The sequence below is a fragment of the Nansenia antarctica genome (assembly GCF_963989245.1).
Source record: "Nansenia antarctica genome assembly, chromosome: 1".
Lineage (NCBI taxonomy): Eukaryota > Metazoa > Chordata > Actinopteri > Argentiniformes > Microstomatidae > Nansenia > Nansenia antarctica.
Genome location: NC_137674.1, coordinates 11,894,463 through 11,917,347, shown reverse-complemented (window position 1 = coordinate 11,917,347; position 22,885 = coordinate 11,894,463). Strand labels below are relative to the sequence as shown.

At 43.6% G+C, this 22,885-nt stretch overlaps 3 protein-coding genes across 4 annotated transcripts; 2 read left to right on the top strand and 1 right to left on the bottom strand.

Moving 5' to 3' along the window:
• Window positions 1-1,489: 1,489 nt before the first annotated feature.
• On the bottom strand, window positions 1,490-6,297 carry cox15 (cytochrome c oxidase assembly homolog 15 (yeast)). The gene is made up of 9 exons (XM_080549607.1): window positions 6,171-6,297; window positions 5,356-5,543; window positions 5,058-5,180; window positions 4,467-4,653; window positions 4,170-4,337; window positions 3,968-4,049; window positions 3,709-3,863; window positions 3,180-3,293; window positions 1,490-2,794 (listed from the first exon to the last, which is right to left on the bottom strand). The coding sequence occupies exons 1-9, from the start codon at window positions 6,240-6,242 to the stop codon at window positions 2,663-2,665; spliced, it is 1,221 nt and encodes a 406-aa protein (XP_080405733.1). The 5' UTR covers window positions 6,243-6,297; the 3' UTR covers window positions 1,490-2,662.
• A 727-nt stretch (window positions 6,298-7,024) lies between these two features.
• Window positions 7,025-11,178, top strand: cutc (cutC copper transporter homolog (E. coli)). Of its 2 annotated transcripts, XM_080543653.1 has the most exons (9): window positions 7,025-7,193; window positions 8,162-8,221; window positions 8,729-8,942; window positions 9,567-9,598; window positions 10,048-10,181; window positions 10,332-10,359; window positions 10,471-10,576; window positions 10,712-10,775; window positions 10,872-11,178. In XM_080543653.1, the coding sequence occupies exons 1-9, from the start codon at window positions 7,124-7,126 to the stop codon at window positions 10,896-10,898; spliced, it is 735 nt and encodes a 244-aa protein (XP_080399779.1). In that variant the 5' UTR covers window positions 7,025-7,123; the 3' UTR covers window positions 10,899-11,178. The 2 variants fall into 2 exon arrangements, with proteins under 2 accessions (XP_080399779.1, XP_080399778.1); XM_080543652.1 differs by having other exon boundaries at window positions 10,712-11,178.
• Window positions 11,179-15,324: 4,146 nt separating this feature from the next.
• Window positions 15,325-22,038, top strand: LOC308155083 (rho GTPase-activating protein 19-like; the record flags this gene model as incomplete). The annotated part of the gene is made up of 10 exons (XM_080528326.1): window positions 15,325-15,580; window positions 15,796-15,876; window positions 16,337-16,546; window positions 16,957-17,183; window positions 18,115-18,201; window positions 18,598-18,663; window positions 18,827-19,006; window positions 19,105-19,203; window positions 20,613-20,714; window positions 21,982-22,038. 10 exons carry the CDS (start codon window positions 15,325-15,327, stop codon window positions 22,036-22,038), a joined length of 1,365 nt encoding a protein of 454 aa, XP_080384452.1.
• Between the last annotated feature and the right edge of the window lie 847 nt (window positions 22,039-22,885).

Below are 22,885 nucleotides of genomic sequence, written 5' to 3'. Positions count from 1 at the left end.
CCAAAGAGTCAGACACAGACTGAAGACGTTCAGCCACTGTTGAAGTTATATCATGGTATACACAGGCAGACATTTCAATGTGTGTGTGAGAGCAGGGGAAGGAGGTGGAAGGGAAGGAGGGAGAGAAAGAAAATGGGTTTATGTGACCGTGTGAGAGTGTGAGAGAGAGAGAGAGAGAGAGAGAGAGAGAGAGAGAGAGAGAGAGAGAGAGAGAGAGAGAGAGAGAGAGAGAGAGAGAGAGAGAGAGAGAGAGAGAGAGAGAGAGAGAGAGGGAGTGAAGAGGTGATCTAGATAGTTGTGTTTTTTCAGGTTATTTGCCAACTTGTTGTCCTTGTAAATGTAATGGGGAGAGAATGCTGACCTTTTGTAAGATTGTAAGATAACTACCTACAACAACCTATAGATTTACTGTGTGTTTTTATTTATTCTGTATTCTAGAGCTTTTCGTAAAACCTCTGGCATTTGTTATCTAGTTGGTCAACGTAAGAGAGGGAATTATGAATTATGAATCCCCATTTGAATATGCCGCTAGCTGGATCTTGAACGCAAAGACGACGGTGGCGTAAGCAATAATGCCCATATCCTATCCCTCTTCTTACTTTCTTATTCCCCCTCTCCTCTCCTCTTCTCTTGTGATCCTTCTCCTCCTTTCTCTGTGGTCTTTGTCGGCATGACTAGGGTGGGTCGGGGGGGTACGGTATGTACAGTTATATCAGCACCCTACGCTTGTGTTTACTTTGAGCGAGGGAGGAAGGAAGGATGCATTTTGATTTCTGATTCACGGTCTGGTCCTGTTCCATTGCGTAATTCCTTCCTGCCTTCCTGGAAGAAATCACTGATATGACATGACTTGATAGTTGAAAGCAATGCAATGAGAATCTTGCTGGGACCAATCCAGTCATGTTAGATCAGTCATGACTTCAAGGAAGGGGGGGGAGGATGCATTCCTTAAGTATTTCAACAGGGCCCTGGTCCCAGTCAACACCCTGTCTCTACATCTGCTCTAGAGGGTCCCAGGGACCAGCAGCAATAGGTGAAGACCCTCGTCATTGTAATCTACAACTTCCTCCTACTCAGTATATGTCATTTCTGTACTTTGCTTGTTTCCCTCTATTCAAATATATTTTCACAATTATTATTATTTTTATTTTTTTCGGAGAAGAAAATCGGTAAAGCTCTGATTGTTCCCCTGCTGGTGCCATAGGTGACCTCCATTCCTGACTACAAGTGAAACCTGTCTATACTTGCATGTACTTTGTCTAGAGCAATGAAAACCTACTAACCCGTTGTACTGACCGTGTCTAGTTAGCTAGCCTCAACTGGTTGATTTGCATATTCAAGATATGTGTATATTTTGTACAGAGACAATAAAATCACAATTGCTATGCACCAATGAGTTGTGTGCGCTTTATGTGTGTTTTCTGAAAAAGCCACCAATTTGGTTCAGGATGGCTTTCATTAAAATAAGTGCAATAGGAAAATATTTCAATATTTTATATTTACATTTCTGCATACACAGGTGACAAAACTATCAAACTCAAGATTCTACAGATTTATTTTCACACAGTTATTGACAATTCAACTGTGCAATGTCAAAAAGCAACATTGAAGAAATAATTTAAATTTACATATTAAATACATACCAAAAAAAGACTTGCCTCCACAAGCCATACCTCTCTCCCTCCCCAACTTTCCCCGCAGTCTGAAAATGAAAAGCTCAACCAAGAGGTAGTGCATGGATCAGAAAACACAAGGCAATGGATGAGTAACAACTCAGAATTCATCAAATGCATTCATGTCCTTTTATAGAACAAAAGGCACATGAATGTCCTATTATTTTAGTGTACCTACAGCAGTATATTCAATCTACCCAAACAATAAGTCTTCTCATATTCTACCATTCAGATTAAAGGAGCTGGCCTAAACTAGCTTCGATAACAAAATCGGATAGCCAGACCATTGAGATAAGTGGACAGGTAATGATACCTTTGCTACAAATAGTTTTGATTTGCCAACAGGTAGGTTGTAACAACCTACGATTTGACAGAGGCTGTACTGGCTAGGAGAAATCTATACAAATGTTGGTGGAGATATTACTTTTAAACACTACTCCACAATCCCTTCAGATGTTTCAAGGCCATTGCAACTGCTGTAATACAGTCAACTTAATTCATTATTCAAAACTTTAAACTTTCTACTGAAATTGCATAACAGCATTTTAGCTGAATGTCTTTCAATTGGATTTCTGAACTATATACAGTCACCATCTGCTGGCATGACTACTGTACTGCAGGAAACATGGCAATTGCAAAATAGATCACAAACAGTTCTGTAATTTCACCTTCTATGTTTACCCTTTGCTTATCCAGGTGTGTCTCAGTGACACAAAACAAGAGAAACCTGGTCCAATAGCCTGACTTTCACTAGAAAAGATGGTTTGCAGTGATGTAACATGGACTGCTGTGCTACAGTTCTAGATGAAGAATCAAAGGTCCAATATAAAAAATCAATACTTCATCAGGGAGTGCGATCATCTTAGGGATATCCCTCTCTTTCTTGCGCAAACCAGTGTCAATTTGGTGAAACGCAGTGTTTCTCTCTCTTCTTTGGGAATTGAGGTGTAGCTGGAGACTTGGGGTGTGGTGGGTGGTGCAACAGGCATCTACTTGGCCACCTTCCTGAGCTCTGCAAGGACCCAGATGGCGAATGAGAGGAGCGCGACAGAGCCAGACTGGTGGACGGCTGCCAGAGGGGTAGGCACGTACAGCAGCAGGGTGCTGATCCCTAGTGCAACCTGGGACACAAACACAGGGCGTTAGTTTGTCTTGTTGAATAATGTTGCTTTGAGAAATAACCCTGCATGATAATGATCCTAATATCCTCTGAACTAATAGACCCTGAAAGCTCAGAGATGCTACTGAACTCTTTAAATCAACACAATCTGAACCACGACTAGGACAGTTACTGGCTAACCAATCAAGGACCCCAATTGAAATAAGCCAGTGGCTTTCTTGGGTTTTTATCCTGTTAGTTGACCTTGTATGTAATATGTACTTTCATGTACCTACTTCTGCAAATCTTCTAATAAAGTTTTCAATCAATCAATCAATCAAACCTGGAGACTCCCAAGGACCTCTACAGTTGTCTTGATGTTAAGAGCCCTGGTAGTGAGTGCGTACCTGTGTGTAGGCCATCGCTGTCAGACAGCCGATAGCTATCTTGGCCCTCCTGGGCAGCCTCATCGTCCTGGAGAACAGATACAGACCACTGATGGCGGTCAGGGTAGAGATCGCCTGGACGGAGGGAGAGGCGGAGGGAAAGCGAGATCACATTAATCACCATCGTCATGTCCTGACAACTAAACGTACCGCAGGAGGCTCTAGATAGAACCTTGTCAATCAAGACAAGGGAAGGATACCAGACTCTTTAAGCCTCCTGCCACTGTGATAGAGAACAAGCCCATTTGGTTTGTTCCTGTAAATACTAATAAATACTACTAATACAAATAAACGTTTTTTCCTTAGTCCTATCACGGAGGCTGCCAATGGCCCCGGGCCTGAGCTAGATTACTCTTCCTGCTGGTGAACTGATGATTCACTTGCTTAGTCAAATGTATTGATTGTAAGTCGCTTTGGAATAAGGCGTCTGATAAATGCCATGAATGTAAATGTACTCTGACAGGCCCTTTTTTTGCACACATTTACTCACAAGGACGCGGTGGTCAAACTGAACAGTGGTAGGATTCTCAAAGACGTTTTTGAGGGTGGGAGAGAAGGCCAGGAGATCGTCCGGGATCCAGCGCTCACCCATCTTAGGGAAGGAGTTATACACCAAACCAGCGTCCAGACCCGCTACGAACGCACCTACAACACAACATCCACAGGTTCAGGTTCAGTCTTCCATTAGACCTCCTACTGTATTCTACATCAACCCCTGCCTCATACACAAGACACAACGAAGGCTGTACCTGAGAGAGCGGTGACCAGGACCAATCCTCCGGTGCCCTTAGCGAACCTCCTGAGCTGGGTCAGTTGCTTGGTGTCAGCCAACTGGGGGGAAGAGGGGATTAGGATACACGTAATAAGTCAAAGATGTGGTTGAATGAATGTTTAAGAGAATTTACATTGAAGTGAGTTTGTGCGTGTATATATACGTAACGTGTATAGTACCTTGGGAGCAGGGAGCAGTAGTGTGAGTCCAGTCCAGAGACTGGCGCAGTAGAGCAGCAGAGCTGAGCCCAGGTGGGCAGACAGGCGGTACTGACTAACACGGGGGATGTCATAGGACTCTGGCTTCTCCTCCAAACCACTCTTCACCATGTACCAGCCCAGCAGACCCTAAAGGGGGGGGAGGACCAGAGGAGAAAAGGAGACTGGTTAAAAACACACAAATGCCCAAGAGGTAGAAGACCGATACACACAGCCTCACTTTCTCTTCTGTCATTCCCCTGTCTTCCTCCCGCTCACCTGGAAGCAGACAAACCCACACAGCCCCAACACGCGGCCCTTCATGGATCTGGTGAAGTACCCTTTCTTCCAGAAGTAGACGGTGGGGAGGACATACGCCAGTCCCACCAGCCGGCCCCACATGCGGTGGCCCCACTCCATGAAGAAGATGAACTTAAACTCTGGTAGAGTCATATCATGGTTCATTCTGTAGGCAAGTAAGGCATAATTTAAATGGGGACAATTGATTGATTTGAAAGTTCTAAAAGATGTACAGTATAAGATTACTTTATGCATCCCTTGTGGATGTTAGTTCAGAGCTATTTGATAATAGCCTAATGCTTGTTTATTTATTTTATTTTATTTAACTCCCGTCATTTACATACATTATTTTATTAATAGGTGTTTGATTGATGGGTGGGGGGGTGGGTGGATACATGGGGAAAGAAATTAAATAAAAGGACCTTCATTCCTTATTTGTGTACCCATAAGTGTTGTACTGTGTTCTACTTCCTTCCTTCTAATAAAATATTGTTAAAAAAGAAAAAAAAAGTTCTAAATCATGTTCTGTTGTGGTCTGAGCTGATGGGGACAGCGGAGAGAAGAACTCACATCTTAAACTCAGGGAACTGCTGGTACTTCTGGAACTCTGCCTCCCACTCGGCCTGAGTCTGCGGAGGCTTCATCTCCCTCACCAGGTGCCAGTCCACCATAGACAGCCCCGACTCTGTCAGCCTGAGAGAACCACACAAGCAATGCATGTCACATACTTGATGCACTATTGCCCCTAGAGGTATCAGGATTCTCTATTGGTTTCTTTAATCATACAATTAATTAATCAAACTTTACAAATCCACAAACATGACACATGTGTATTAAATAATGTCATTGTCATTATATCCCCCATTACCTTGTGACACCTCCCAGTACCACCGCTCCGACCACCAGGCCACTGCAGCCCACCAGCCAGCGGCCCACGATCCGATTGGTAGCCCCATTGGGAACAGTCACTGCAGCAGGGAGAGGAGGGGCCCCTGCCTCCGCTGTGATGGTACTCTGGCCCCTCTTCACCAACCACTGGCGGAACGGAGCGGTGCGCTTGTGTGATGGAAGAGACAGACAGGACGTTATCAAAGCGCTTTGGTCACATAACCACGAACAGATGGGTCACACAGGGTCGTTATACTATCCCCTCCGTTCAGGGAGAGCGTGCCTTCATTATGACTTCCTTGCTTTTGACTAAAGTGAGTGTCAACAACATCAACTATTCGTGAGCTTAGAATGATGAGGTTCTATCTCCGTTTAGAATGATAAGGTTCTATCTCCGTTTAGGGCAGTTCAGAGATATTGAGCGTCAAAGTTTTTACATTCCATTATGTTCTGTGAGATGGAACCTTTATATTTTATTAATTACTAACTCAAAAATGTCAACATTTTAAAAAATACACAGACATTAATAAACAACTAATGGATCAGATTATGTAAAAAACTCAATTTTGACAAATATGGAGATAGAACCTTATAATAACGTCACGTAAAGTGAGTGTCAACAACATCAACTATTACTAGTTGACCCTAACCCATATCACATAGCATTGAATTCAGCTATAGCCCAGATCTGAGATCACACTTCCCCAGGACCATCTGAAGTGGATCGGGTCAGCCATAACACCGGTAGCTCACTAAGTCAATATTGAGCTCCCATTGAATGCAGAAAACACCTACATGGGTCTGTTGAAAGCCTCTCCCACCCCGGCAGCCACACGAGACCGCGGTCCGTAACAAGGGAAGCAGCATCCTGATTTAAACACAGCACTGTCTGGAGACCTTCATGCAAAGCTTCAACGCGATCCTTGCACAACACATGAAAACGACTTCCTACATGGCGATTCAACTCTGACCCATGACGTAACATTGTAACAACAGTAAAAAAAAAAAAAAAAAAAAAAAAATCCCATTTTGTCTTTCTCAAAACAATGTTTTAAAATACGTATATTTATATAAAAGACGTTTTTGGACAATTAATAGTTTTGCTTTCTTTGCATTAAACAATGCTCTTGTGTTGCATTCTTCGATTGCATACATACCGCGTCACTAAATTGTAAACCATGTGGATGCGCATGATATAATTACATCGGTTTACAATGTAGGTGGACATTATCGCTGTGAATCTGTGCCAGACATTTGCAGACGAGACAGATACGTTTACTCGTTCGGTATACATATATACTAATATCTGTTGTAGTCAGATAATATTATTATTATTTAATATGTTCTATGGGCTACAGTCATTCACTTTCTGAACCAAATGCATGGCTAGAAATGTGCACATGTTTTTTTTCTCAAAAACGTGCACAAGTATTTTTATTTATTTTTTACTTGCAGGACCATTAATCAATCACAGAGAGTGCAAAACAGATCGCAAATGTCACGTGATGAAGGCACTGGAAGTTGAAGCGGCAATCAAACAAAACGAAATCTGAAAGTAATAGCCGGGGAAGTTAAAACTTCAAATTGTTTAATAATTCACTGTAAATATCTTTCAGCCAACCGTTCAAAAGACCCTGACATGTTAGGATAACGTCGATGCTACTGCGTGCCGGTATTCTTGTGGTTTTGGGGTTGAAATAGCACGGTTTAAGTCAGATTCTCTCTCTGTCGCTCTCCCTCTCTGTAGGATGGCAGCGAGCGTATTGATGGAGGTGTGTGTGGACTCAGTGGTGTCAGCTATCAACGCAGAGGCAGGAGGTATTTGAATGAATGAATGAATGAATGAATGAATGAATGAATGAATGAATGAATGGTCTTTATTGTCATTAATACAGTACAGGTACCATACAACGACATTTAGGAGGGGGGGCTCCCCTGGTGCTAGGAAAAAAATACTAAAAACAAGAAGGGAAAAGAGCTGGTTTACATAAATAAAGGCTATATACACTATCCACTATACTATACTATACACATAAAACACTGTGCTGTACTCTATGCTATGCTATAAATATCCTAACATTTCCTATCTCAGTCTGAACCTTATGTACCCGATGGTTGTCATATTGCACATAATATTGCACATTCATTTAAAGTGTTGCAGTTTGCAGGTTTGAAATGTTCACAGTTGTGTTTCAGTATTGCACTTGATTACAATCTAGTAGCTGCCATCAAATTGTCTAGATTGTCCAGGGCCTTTTATACCCTTTATACCTACTGCACGCAGGGGTCTCACTACTAGACGTGATCTTGTCTCCAGTCCTCTTCTTCATCTGCATAGAAAACACAATAATCATATTATTGAAAGCAGCATGCAGTGGGCTACTAGGTATTTGCTGGTAGCAGTCCAGTTCTTCCCCATCAGTGCAGACTGCAGATCAAGGAGAGGAAGCCACCTCAGACTAGAGAGATGCTGCTCTTACCCCTTCTCTTTCAGCAGATAGTGTCATAGACAGTATAATGTTATGCAGTAATCTAATGTAATGTATAGGATCATTGTGTAATGTACATTGCATTATACATGAAATGTGCGATTATGTGTCACCTTTTTTGAATAAGCGTACCATGGCCTCCATATGTGTCCCTTTCTATTGCTACATAAGAAATACAATCACAGATTTCATAATGCAGCATCCTCTTCACTCAAAGGTCCCTGTGTGTGTAAATACTTTTTGTGTATATTTCATGAGAAGTCTGAATGCAGTGTGTTTACCTAACCCCTGGCGTAGGTGCAGGTCGCCTTGAGCTGTGCTCTAGTCTTCTGGAAGGAGGTCTCACACCCAGCATAGGTGAGCCCTCATACACACCTACATTCGTTAAGCTACATTGTCACATGAGTTTTTTGGTTGGATTATTGTGTGTGTATCCATCATGACAGAATGATCTGGTTCAGCAATGTCTAAGTCCAAACATTGTATGAAGGTATGTAAAAGTATGTTGATTCACTGTCTTATGCTGGCCATAAAGAGATGATACATTATGTGGTAACACCGTCTCAAGTTATTTTAGATTCAGAGAGGTCTCATACCAAATGTCAACCAGATGTCACTTTTTAAAAATGATACACACTGTTTCACTTAGATGCTGCTCTGACATATTCATAGAAACATTTTTATCAACATATGACAATGGTTACATTCAGATTATTGCACTGTAGTTGAGGCTATGTTTTCTCATAGGGAAATGGTTGTATATTATTTGCACATCGAATTGTCAGCTCATTCAAGAAACCAAACTTAACCATAATGATGAGAACAACATGCTGTATTTCCTGTTTTGTACACTATGTGGCGCAGGTCTGCTGCAGGTGGTGAAGGAGTGTGTGCGGATCCCGGTCTACGCCATGATCCGGCCTCGCGGGGGGGACTTCCTGTATTCAGACCGTGAGGTTGAGGTGATGAAGAGAGACATTGAGCTGGTGAAGAGTCACGGGGCAGATGGTGTGGTGCTGGGGGCCCTGACAGAGGACGGACGCGTGGATTCAAAGCGCTGCATGGAACTACTGAGTGGGTAGGAGAGGGCCGGCATGCTGGCAGCACAAAGAGCTGTAATAATAATAATAATAATAATAATAATAATACATTAGACTTATATAGCGCTTTTCTAGACACTCAAAGACGCTTTACAAACTGAGAAGATCAAGTAGTAATAATAGAAAGAAACAAAAATAATAATAAATTAAAGTATAGGGGCCTAATTAAGGTAGTGCACATGGGAAGGGGAGGGGGAGGGGGAGAGGGTAAACTGGTGAAGACGAGCTTGAAGAGGTGGGTTTTGAGGGCCCACCCTCACCCTTAAATGTTGGGAGGGTGTTGGCCTGTCAGATGTGGTTGGGGAGGGTGTTCCAGAGGGACAGGGCTGCGGCTGAAAAGGCCCTATCACCCCAGGTCCGGAGCTTGGTCCTGGTTGTCTTGAGGGTGGTTCGGTCGTCGAACCTGAGGCAACGGGAGGGGGTGTGGAGGGGGACGAGGTCGTCCTGTAGTCCTGCAACGGGCCTCATTGTAGGACCTGTTATTTTCCATCCAATAATAGAAACCATCAGTGTTGATGTTCCGCCAGTGTTTTGAAGTGAGCTGTCTCTGTTGGAATCCAACCGCTTCTCTAATCTTTTCTCTCTCTCTCTCTCTCCAACAGCTGCCGTCCACTACCCGTTACGTTTCACCGAGGTAAAACAGATGGCGTCCTCTCGTTTCATGAGATTTCTCGTCCTTTTTTATTTTATTTTTTTATTCGATTTGGAAGGGTTATATAAGATACAAAGTACTAAAATAAGATACTTATAATGGTGGATAGATGCATGAGAGTCATGAACCTGTTTTCTTCTTTTTTTCTGAAAGAAAAGAAAGCATCCTCTCATGTGTTGTGTTTGATATTAATTCCAAATCCTGCATTCCAGTCCCTCTCATGATTGGAAGTTGTCATATTTGGTCTTTTCTACCATAGCCATGGGTACATCTCAATAGCCTTAAGTTGTATAATTGACTCCTCTCCTCGCCATCATCTGAATTGATCTGTGAACACGAGAGGTAAAAGCAATACTGAACAAGTCTTCCAGGGATCTGGAGAAGACGAGGAAGCCACTTCAGACTATTCAGATGTGGTGTTGCCATTATAGCTTTCGACATGGTGCACTACCCTCTGGTTGCCTTGGAGATGCTGGTGTCGCTGGGGTTCGAACGTTTACTGACGAGTGGCTGCGATGGCTCTGCCCTGGAAGGACTCCCTCTCATCAAACGCCTGGTGGAACAGGTGTGTGTGTGTGTGTGTGTGTGTGTGTGTGTGTGTGTGTGTGTGTGTGTGTGTGTGTGTGTGTGTGTGATGTCCCCTCAGTCCAACCTTTGATGTGTTGTGTGTGATGAGATGTTACTTAATCAAACCTCCTGTCATGTCATCCCACAGGCTAAAGGCAGGATAACCGTCATGCCAGGTTAGTGCGCTACACAACACAAGGTTCATTTAATGCTGCAATGTTATAATCATCCCTAGATACTGCATAACCTCTGCAATAACAGCAGCAATAACAGGTGTGTGTGTGTAGGAGGGGGTATCAGAGAGAGGAACCTCCAGAGGATTCTAGAAGGTTCCGGAGCTCAGGAGTTTCACTGCTCCGCCCGCACCAGTAAGGAATCTGCCATGAAGTTCAGGTGAGTTCCTGTCAATACCTCCCCTCTTGAAAAGCAGATGAGACTGGGCAATGTCAACATCTAACACTATTCTCACTCAGTCATAGGTGAAAATCTGGTATTAAACAAAGGTGTGTTTGTGTGTCTCTGTTACAGGAACTCGTCTGTGAATATGGGCGCCTCTCTGACAGCGTCTGAGTATGGCCTGATGGTAACAGATGTGAGCAAAGTCCGCAATCTCAACGCCATCGCCCAGAACACTCTATAGGTCTGATTGAATTAAGTCTCAGATTCGTTTTTTTTGTTGATATTTCAGAATCTCCCAAGCGTGGTTGTCTGCTGATCACGTCCCAACAGTGCTCTCTGATTTAATAGAATGTTATAGGTTAAAACTTGCATTGTTTTATGCCAAAGAAGTCCTACCATATCCATAACTGTAACACTGTAAAGACATGCAGAATTGTACTCACAAATGTCGTTAATTGAGTTGTGAAATGGAAACTGAAATTGTATTCAACGAATTGTGAAGGTCCCTTTTAGGAGTGTACAGAGACGTCATTATCTGTATCTGTTCAACCAACAAAATGATCTGTGTCTGTATTCTGATAGAACTGGGGTTTTCAAAGTGTTTGGGAGGCGTGGAAAAACTGCCTAAAATAAAATTTGGTTTTATGCTTTTGAGTGAAATGTGATTTTTTTAAAAGACAAAGAAAATAGAAGAAGAAATTCCTCCAGGAGCAGTGGTGTTGTCCTTTTCTGATCTCCAATTTCCCCGACATCGCCTTGTCCCTGATGCAGGTGTATGTGGACATGTGGTCCGGTGTAGGTACCAGATCTGCTCGGCCTGCCAGATCTGCTCGGGGTCCTGCCATTACCGATGACGTTTCACATTAGGATTGGCTGTGATCACGTGACACATTATGATTGGCTGTACGTCTGAACGCTCCTGGGAGCTGAGTGGGTGAGCAAGAACCTCCACCGGCTGAAAGGGAAGTTAAAAGAACCTCAGTTTCTTAGGATGGGACAAACACAGCAAAGGGACGTTGAAAAGAAACTGCTTGAGGCACACGATAAAGAAGAACATCAGGAATTGATGGATCATTTTTGGTTTGAGTTTGAGCTTCATGTTGATTATGATTTGCTTATGTCTGAGGTCAGAGATGCTCTTGACATTCCCGTGTGTGCAAGCTTCATGAATGAGTGAATGAATGAATGAATGCGTGTGTGAATCCCCTGGCCATACACTTCAATAAAAGGGAAACAGGTCCACGGCAGATCACAACGTCTCGTCTTTTACTTTTGAAGTCAGGCCCAGTCTAGCGAATCCTGACCCTGTAGGGTCCCCACTAGACCCTGAAAATGTTGTCATTGCTGGTGTAACAGAGTTGGGAATGTATGTTTACCAGGGCTCCAACAACAACCAGGGCTGCTCAAGCACGGCGAAACTCATCTACATTCACCACAACTAAACATACATTCCCAACTCTGTTACACCGGTCCAAAAGAAGGTACAAGCTGTGTACTGCATCTGTTCTCCTAAGGGGTGGGACACATGAAGCTGGCCTACCTTGCCCTGACTCAGAATATCAGTAATAAGTACAGTAATATAAATTCATAGCTAACTAGCTTTGAGTGTAATGCATGAAGGTGTGTAGTGTAATAAGAAGAAACTGTTTTATATCTGAACAAGAAAAATATTGAAAAATATATTTACCCAGAGAGTAGGGCTGTTTCTTACAACTTGGCAATATAAAAACTATGTTCTTTATTTTTTAGACTACAGTCGGATTATCTTATCGCACTACTACACACTTCCATGAATGTAAATGCAAAATTGATGAACCAGCATTCAGACGTACAGTACAGCCAATCATAATGTGTCACGTCATCATCATAATGTCGTCATCAGTAATGGCAGGACCCCGAGCAGATCTGGTACCTACACCGGCACCGTTCTCTCAGTCTACACTGTGCTTAAGATCTACCTGTCCCTGCTGCTGTGGTATGTTAACTATGCCCTGTTCTGTATCTCCTCCCACACCCTTCAGAAGGGCCTGGATCAGGAGAAGGCCTTTGACAGGGTTAGCCATGGTTTGGTTTCCTGCAGAGGGTGCTGAGAGGCATGAACTTCCCCCAGCACCTGCTCAACTGGACCGAACTCTGCTACAACAACATCACGAGCAGAGTTCGGATCAACAACCAGCTGACAGACCCCTTCCCCATCAAAGCTGGAGTACGGCAGGGATGCCCCTTGGCCCCTCTGCTGTACGTCATCTACCTGGAGCCGTTCCTACGGAAGATCAGGAGCTCCCCCAACATCCTGGGCTACCCTCTACCAGGGGCCCGGGGGGAGAGGCTCAAGGTGGTGGCGTACATGGACGACATCACCATCGTCGGCACAGATAGTCGCTCCATTTCCACAGCAACGAAAGTGGTAGAGGACTACTGTGCAGCCACTGGCACCCTGATCAATAGGGGTAAGTGTGAGCTATTTCTGTCGCAGCACTGGCAGGAGAACCTGGCTACCTCCTTCCCTGTAAAGACGGAAAACATTATGCTGCTGGGGATCACCTACCAGAAGGATGGAGGGGCCTCCGGCAGCTGGAAGGAGACCATCCGCCAAGTCCAAAAGAAGATCTGCGAATGGAGTGCACGGCCCCTCACAATGACAGGCAAGATCCTGGTCCTGAAGGCTATTGTTCTTCCCATTCTCCTCTCCCTCTCCCTCTCCCTCCCTCTCTCTCTCCCTCTCCCTCTCCCTCTCCCTCCCTCTCTCTCTCCCTCTCCCTCTCCCTCCCTCTCTCTCTCCCTCTCTCTCTCTCTCCCTCTCTCCCTCTCCCTCCCTCTCTCTCTCTCTCTCTCCCTCCCTCTCCCTCTCTCTCTCCCTCTCCCTCTCTCTCTCCCTCTCCCTCTCCCTCCCTCTCCCTCTCCCTCTCCCTCTCGCTCGCTCTCTCCCCATCCCCACCCCTCCCTCTTAACAACTGAATGTTGCACAGCAGCACAGTACGCTGCTGGAACCTGTTGGCCTCACAAGCTGCTCTCTCACTCTTGAAAACACAAGAACATTGATTGTGGAATGTGCAATTTGATGTAAATGTCAATAATGTTCTTTATTGTTATTGAGGTTTGCTGTGCAACCTGTAAGATAAATATTATCTAATGAGGTTTATGTGTTAAAAGCTATGAATAAAAGTCCCCTTCGGGGGGACTTATTATTATTATAATAACTTTTTCAATATTAAGCTTTATTTTATTTTACTGACAAGGACACATTTTGACACTAACTTGAACCAATGTAACATAGGAGGGATTTTGTTTTGCTCTTTGCTTGAATGCAGCTGAGATAGGATGTGGTTCAACCTCTACTGGTTGAAGCCAACCAATCAGAAGCTTCAGAGCAGTGTTGTTTTCTGACCAATTGCGTTCCGGAAGCAGAATGTAACGCGGAAGATTCAAAAGATTCAAATGAACATGGCGATGGAAAGTGATCTAAGAGAAAACAAGCACAACAGAAGGTAGATGTTGCAAGCCTGGCTAACCGTTAAAGCATAATGTTGACAAAATATAGCAATTACCAATATTGTTGATTGCTATCGCTAAATGGTCTCAAGGACCGTTGGTTCTGGTACTAACTAACTTGCTCAAACGTTCAGTTAGCAGCTAGAAGCTATCTAGGCTAGTTCCATGTATTCACTGCCACTCGTGACGTGACTATCTCAATTTTTGTCAAAATTGAGTTTGTTACATGATCTGATCCATTAGGTGTTTATTAATGCCTGTGTGGTGTTATTTTTTTTAAAATGTTGACATTTTTGAGTTAGTAATTCATAAAATACAAAGGTTCCATCCCACAAAACATAGTGGAATGTAAAAACTTTGACGCTCAATATCTCTGAACTGCCCTAAACGGAGATAGAACCTTATCATTCTAAACGGAGATAGAACCTTATCATTCTAAACTCCACGCACTGCGGTTGATGTATTATATACACTGCCACTGTGATTATCTGTCACATGGGCTGAAGCGATGTGTAGTGTAGATTCTAATTTAGTCATTTAATAAATAGCGCTTTAATCTGCGATGAACACAAAGTCCATGTGCTATCATCGTCATGTATTTTCAGGGTATCCGCGGTGTCTTGAAAAGTATTAAAAGTTGATAAATCAATTTTGGGAAAATCAAGACCATAGTATTACAAAGTCTTATCACGATTTTATGAGGTCTTGAATTTTGCAGGTATTTTTCTGAACTAGACTCTGTCCAAAGAGTTTGAGTCCTAAAAACTTTTAGTAAAAGTTTGTGAATTTATTAGTTTTATTGTGAAATTGTGTTGTATGACAGTGGTCTAGTCTATTGCAAACTAAAACTGTTAAGTTAAAGGTGTCACTGATGTCAACGGTTACAGCTCCAAGTGGCGGTGAAGTCTGGAAAAATATTGACACGGTCTTTAAAAAGTCTTAGAAAGGTGTTGAAATTAACCTCAAGATTCCTGTATATACCCTGACTACATCCTGCAGACCCGCCTGCAGAAGGACTAGTAACGTGGCCGACTCAAATAATGCTCTGATCAACTCAAACCACTTTGTCCGTCATTGCTTTGAGGATTTCATTGCTTAACGAAAAGAAAGCACTAGTGATATTTCGAACATTACTTTATTCGATAGCTTAATGCGTGTTGTTTGTTTACGGTTGTTCTGCATTGTTCCATTTATTGTCTCTCAACCCACCTGTTTTCCATCTTCTCTCCCTCCCTCTCTGTCTCATAAGCATGGTGTGTAGTGTGGTGATGATGAGCCCGGAGCCTGCAGACAACAGCAGCCAACCAGTCATCTTCAACCCAGACTTCTTCGTAGAGAAGCTGAGACACGAGTGTGGTCAGGTCTTCACAGAGCTGGTCCTCAGTAACATCACCAGACTCATCGATCTGCCGGGGGATGAGTTTGCTCAGCTCACAGGAGAGGCGTACCCCAGACTGCCCTCACACACAGGCTTCTTTCGCTCTCTCAACTTCCTCAGACGCAAAGGTAATAAACACACTGAGAGATATGGGTCGACATGGGAGAAATCACCCCCGACCCACCACAAAAATTAAAACTAGCATAGAAAATTGTTGCATTTTGGTGTATTGGTTTTTGACACGATATCACTCATAATTGACTCAAATGTTGACCATACATAATTCACTTGTGTCCACTGTCCAGTACAGTCCATCATTTTTTTTTTTCTTTCTGGTTTCTAGACAAAGGAGTAGTGTTTGGTGCACCTCTGACTGAAGAAGGAATAGCACAGATATATCAGCTCATTGAGTACCTAAGCAAAAGTGAGTACGTTCATTGTACTAATCATTAATTTTCATAATGGCCCTAATAAGCGTTTTCTATTTCTGTCTCTCAATTTGTCTTTCTCCACAGTATTATTAGATATTCCGTAACTTAGTTTGAGGAGCTGAGTGAGTGAGTCTGAGCTCATAGTCTATTTCCAGCCTGCGATGATGTCATATGCTGAAAGTGGACATTGGGGGTTGACACTAGAGTCAATAATTTATCTGAAAGCACTTTGTTCCCTTTCGCGCTTTCTCTCTCTCACTCTCTCACTCTCTCTCTCTCTCTCTCTCTCTCTCTCTCTCTCTCTCTCTCTCTCCCCTCTCTCTCTCTCTGTCCTCTACTCTCTTCCCTGTGTCTCCCCATCCCCACCCATCTCAACCCCACCTCCACCTCTTTCTACGACTGTCTTCCCCCCTCCTCCTCCTCCTCCTCCTCCTCATCTCTCTCCTTTGTCAGACCTGCATGTAGAGGGGTTGTTCCGTGTGCCGGGGCACAGCCTCAGGCAGGCAGCCCTGAGGGAGATGTTGAATACTGGCACAGAGATAGACCTGGAGACCGGGGACTTCCACCCTAACGATGCAGCCACGCTGCTCAAAGCCTACCTGGGAGAGCTGCCCGAGCCACTGCTCACACACAGACACTACCATGCTCATCTGAAGATTGCAGGTATTAACACTCACTCACTCACTCACTCACTCACTCACTCACTCACTCACTCACTCACTCACTCACTCACTCACTCACTCACTCACACACACACACACACACACACACACACACACACACACTCACACACACACACACACACACACTCACACACACACACACACACACACACACACACACACACACACACACACACACACACACACACTCACACACTCACTCACTCACACTCACTCACACACTCACTCTCTCTCTCTCTCTCTCTCTCTCTCTCTCTCTCTCTCACACATACACACACTCACAACTATACCATGCTCACTTCAGAATAGTAGGTGTTTCTCCTGAATTTACTCAATAAAGATGGAAAAGGTATTCTGCCCCTTGTTCTGAAGCCTTGTTCTCGTCTCCAGAGCTGACTCAGTTTGACGAGAAGGGGAACAAGACCAGCGTGCCTGATAAGGAGCGACAGATAGAGGCCTTCCAACTGCTCTTCATGCTTATTCCCTCGGCCAACCGCAGCCTTCTGAAACTGCTCCTGGACCTGTTATACCACACGGCACGCAACCAGCAGACAAACAAGATGTCTGCCATCAACCTGGCCACCATGTTTGCCCCACACATCATCTGGCCCAAAAACGTAGGTGTCAATTCCCAGAATCCTAGAGAAGGCTTTGGTTCCCCAATCCCTCTCTCTATGTAGACATATCGATGGCCGAAACGCAAAACCTCCTATCTGCAAAAATCACTTGTCCTCATTTAAAGTGAAAACCGCAAATCAGAACATTTGCAGATAGGAGGTTTTGCGTTTCGGCCATTGATATGCTTGTTGTTCCTGTGAGTGCACATGTTTTTTTGTTCCAGTGATTTGTTAGGATAATAGATTTATAGGAAAGAGAAGAGTCACTCTCCACTGCTAAGCGGAACCATCAACGTCATTAATGGAGGGTGACGAAGGGGTGGGATAAACACTAATGTCACAACAAGATGGCAGCTACTTCACTTGAAATTAGGATATCTTCCACTACAGTATCTGAAATAAATATACACTATTTTGTATGGAAAAAAACGTTTCTTTCTTCACTTTCTAAACACATTCTCTTACTAGCAATCTCCTCTGTTACTCGCATAGGAAAGGCCACGAAGTTCCCGCTGTGTTTGCTGAGCATGTGAGGAAGATAGAGAGAATGATGACACTTTTCTAATCACTAATGATTAGATTTAGATTACATGTTGTCTCCTTCCTTCTTACTTTCTTGCTCGTCTTCACAGCCTAGAATATGACACGCCCATTGACAACATCATGGTTCGCAAGGAAAAAACTAAAAAGGTTCCAGCTAAGAATCAACTTTTCAGTTTCCGAACCAATTTAATAACCAGTCTGAACGCGCCGGTTGGTTCAAAATTAGGTTCGGGAACCGGAACCTGCATGGAGCCTTGTCGGAGTGAAAATAACTGAAATGGGGCTATTTATCGTAACGTTAAGTAAAGGTAGTGAATGACAATACCGATTTTCATGATGTGGTTCGTCCTTCAGTGTATAATCAGTGGCTTGGTTTTTCGTTTCCCAGGTAACAGCCAGTGACCTGCGAGGGGACATTAAGAAGCTGAATAACGGCGTTGCTTTCCTCATCAAGCATTCACAGAAACTCTTCAGGGTGAGAGGGGGTTGATGCTTTCAGATCCAAAAAAATCGATTTGCATGTGAATTAGATTACATAATCATTTCAAACACCTTAAAATAGACAGTTTATTGACACGGTGGGAGTGAACACCTGGCTTCACTCTGAATCACTATTCCCTTTCATTAGCCTGCTGCACACGTAGTGCTCAATTATTTGGAATAATGACAACCAGGGCTATGTTCAACAGAGTAAACACTGCATGCTATTCCATCATTGCTTATGTCAATAATTAATTTCTATGGTACATTGGGTCCTGAGTAATAGCTGTGAGTGGGATTTTAAAAAGTAGGATTACGGTAGATGTTGTTGCTTGTACAAATAATAGCATAGAAAAATTAAACTTGTGTTTGTTTGTTTGTTTTGACGAAGGCACCGGCATACGTTAAAGAGCATGCCCGCATATACTTCACAGGATCAAACAGCCTCCAGTCAAAGGTTAGTATGCACTGAACATGTACATGCACTGTAGTCTAAGAAGTCAAATATTCTCGCAAATCTCCTGATCAGTTGACATGAAAGTGCAGTTCAGCACACAGATGTGTTATGGTATGTGGTACGGGGCCAGTATGATGCAGCCATGGTCTCTCTCCCTCTCCAGGATGACTTGGCTCTCTGTGGCCCCTTCCCCTCTGCGAGGCCAGGAGGGGCGGGTGATGCCAGTGTAGGTGGGGGCAGCAGTGCTGTCAGCCAGGGGCACACTGAGGCTGCCCTGAGAGAGCTGTACCAGCAGGTCAGCACCATGCCAGAGTCTGCCAAGAAGAAGAAGCTCATCAGACAGGTGTGTGTGTGTCTGTGTCTGTCTGTGTGTGTGTCTTTACTGTATTTACTGACAATACTGACAACATTTGCCGTGTGTGTGTGTGTGTGTGTGTGTAGTTTTCTAAACAGGCCCCAGCAACTCCTGTGAGTGACCATCAGACTCCTCAGAACCACAGGAAGCACAGACGCTCCCGCTCCTTCGGGGGGATCATCAAGGTGCGTTTACTGGAGGGCCGTCCCCGACTAAAACATTTTGGTCGATTAATCGATTAGTTTGAAATGTTTCAACTTGCATTTTTAACCTCTCTGCACTGCAGCATGTCTGCTTCCAGTAACTGCACCAACTGTAAACTCTTACTACTGTATCTAACTGTCTGGCATTGCATTACTGTTGAGCTGAAACACTCAAACTGAACTGTGAACACAGACAGCTAGCTATGATTGCTACATATCAGACAAAAAAAATGCCAAGTGGTATCTTCATTTCAGCCGCGACTCGCGTGTGGCCGTGGTTCCAACACAACCTTATAACCTTATATAATTTCAGTTTCAGTATTATATCTTAGAATGATGGCTTGTTCCTGGCTCTCCAGAATAGCATCTGCTCAGACAGACTGGAACTTTTTAGTGTCTTGCTTGTGGTCTAAGAAAAACACAATTAAACCTTCAAAATCTCAGTTGACTAAAGAGCAAAACAACCAGACAGTCGACTGAACGGGGTCAGCCCGAGTTCCCCCACGTACTGTGCAGCGTCCGCCCATGCCTGCCACTGCTAGACGGATCCCTCCACCGTTTAGCATACAAGGCTCTGTCATGCTGTGTCATTTAGTTTTTTATGTTCAACATTTTCTGATTTCTGCACACAAATGGGATAAGAAATAAATACAGCTCATAGAAATGGTATCTCATGGGGTGGTCCAGTGGTCTAGCACCACGGTCTACAGTGCACACATATATGTCGGCATATATATATGACGGCCCTCTTCTCCTTACTTTCCTGTCTACACTCTCTCCATCTCATAAATCGAAAAAAAATAAAATTGTGTGGGGTGTTTGTGACCCAGAGAAGACTGAAACGTGTTGTGTTTGTGACCCAGAGAAGACTGAAACGTGTTGTGTTTGTGACCCAGAGAAGACTGAAACGTGTTGTGTTTGTGAACCAGAGAAGACTGAAACGTGTTGTGTTTGTGACCCAGAGGAGACTGAAACGTGTTGTGTTTGTGACCCAGAGAAGACTGAAACGTGTTGTGTTTGTGACCCAGAGGAGACTGAAACGTGTTGTGTTTGTGACCCAGAGGAGACTGAAATGTGTTGTGTTTGTGACCCAGAGAAGACTGAAACGTGTTGTGTTTGTGACCCAGAGGAGACTGAAACGTGTTGTGTTTGTGACCCAGAGAAGACTGAAACGTGTTGTGTTTGTGACCCAGAGAAGACTGAAACGTGTTGTGTTTGTGACCCAGAGGAGACTGAAACGTGTTGTGTTTGTGACCCAGAGAAGACTGAAACGTGTTGTGTTTGTGACCCAGAGGAGACTGAAACGTGTTGTGTTTGTGAACCAGAGAAGACTGAAACGTGTTGTGTTTGTGACCCAGAGAAGACTGAAACGTGTTGTGTTTGTGACCCAGAGGAGAGTGTTGGGGATGCAGGTGTCTGGGGAGAACACGGTGGCTCCTGGACCCAGCGGTTCAGCGGAGAGGCAGGGGAAAGAGAACGTCAGCTTTGGAGGAGTGAGTATGACATCAACGCTACACCGCGAGCCCACTCCATCACTAAACCACGAGGTTTCAACCTCTAACACCACACTGCCAGACGACACCAGCCAACTTGGCTCTGACCGCCCTGCATTACTAAATAGCCAGAGATGTTCAAACCCAAACGTTTTCTGTGGTCTCTCCTCACCTCTCCACGGCCAGGGCTGATGTGAGTGGGGAACATTCGGGGGGCAAAATGGCTGTCTCGTTGTCAAATGGGGGTGTTACTTTGGAACACTGATGGAAATTGATGGAGTAAGCTTACACATAGAATAGTAAGAGTTTTGAACTCTTGGGCCGTGGGGGGGAATGATATGCAAAATGAATAATAATAATAATAATAATAATACATTAGACTTATATAGCGCTTTTCTAGACACTCAAAGATGCTTTTTCAAACTGAAAAGATCGAGTAGTAATAATAATCCAATACATTTTCTTTATTACACTGTACAAGACAGTGTATCTTTGTGTCACTACTTATTCCATATTCAAAAGCGCTAGGTGGAATATAGCTTCACCTAGTGTTGTGTGTTCTGTCTTGTGTTTAAACCAATGAAATGTCATAAGTTGACTAATGCACGGAATGATTCACTCCATAAAACCTTCATCGGTCGGTGAGTGTGTCATTTTCCCCATGACTACTCCAGAGGAGGGTGCTCTACCTCAGGCCTGGCTGCTGTTAATTCACCACCCAGTGGCTAACCACAGGGCCTCACTTCTGCTCCTGCTAACATGCTTTATGTTAGCGATGATTTTGGATAAGTTTGGCTTCAAGGATTTTCTTTTCTTTCTTTTCCGCCCCCCCCCCCCCCCGTCTCAGGATTCAGCCTCTCTGAAGAGGATGTGCCTCTCGCCACCTCAGGAGACGTATGTCTAGCTGTCGCGTCACCTGGAGAGAGCGTGGATGTATCGGTTCATAAGGTCGTTCAGTGTAGTATTTCTACAGTGATGCCCACACCATGCCAGTGTGTTGTATCCACACGTTAGTGGGTCTAAGTGAAACTGGAGAAACACAATCTAGATGTGCTCAGTAAACTCCTTGACCACGACGACCGTCATGAGTTGACTGATCACATCTCGATCTGAAGGGAGGAACATAGAGAGAGAAACATGCCTATGTGTGGTATTAGACACTGAGTCAAGGTTTAGTAGATTTGTGTGTGAAAGAATTGCCTCTCTACTCCTGATTCACCAGCTCTCCTCATTTGAATTCTCTTCTCCCCTACGTTCTGTTTGGGAGGACATGACTCTCATCCAGTACCACATACCCGTGGTCAACTGTTCAATTAAGAACTGAGACGATTTGTCTGAACAGAATGACATTTTAAATGTCTGGACCTCTACATTTTAATGTGTTTTATCTCTCGTCTGTGAACTGTTTTACCTTGCTGGAACTTTTGCATGTTTTTTTTTAATAGTTTTTTTCACAGATACAGTCATTTCGCAATGAATACAATGTGTGCAATTCAGTGATAAATATTGTTTTGGTTTATTGAAAGTTTGTTTTATTTAGCCTTTAGAACGTGTCTGTTCAGGTAAGTGTGATGTGAAGCTTAGACAAGTTGATCTTCTGGGTGAATTTCCTTTCCAAGCAATGTTGTTGAATTCCGATGGACTCTGGAACCGAGAGTTCATATGTGCCTTTAAATGACATCTATTAAGTAGTAGTCAAGGTTCTATGCATTATCTTTTATTTAAGCCTGTATGTTCTGGTGAATTGTCCCTATTGATGGAGCTGTGGGAGCATGCTATAGGTTGTTGTAACGTGTTTAAATAGTAGTGAGATCAGTGAACGGCAGAGTGAAGTTTTGAAGCCAGGATGAAGGGAGACAGTATGACTGAAAGGACTAAGGAAAATGAGTTAGTTAGCTAATGTGTTTGTGTAGTTACTGGTCTGTGAACTCATCATCTTTTGGGAATTTGTTTCTTTAGCCAAAGTCTTAATCTGTCAATGCTGTGATGTGTCTTTCTATTTAAAGTACTATTATTTTTTATTGTAAGAGTGTTTTCTACATGTTCTACTTTTTGGGGGGATTTTGTCTTGATGGCCTGGTGCATGTTATTTTTTAAAGCTTTTTTTGTTCTATGCAATTTGTTCTATGCAATTGTTTTTCGAATAGTCATATTTTAACTTATTTGTTTTT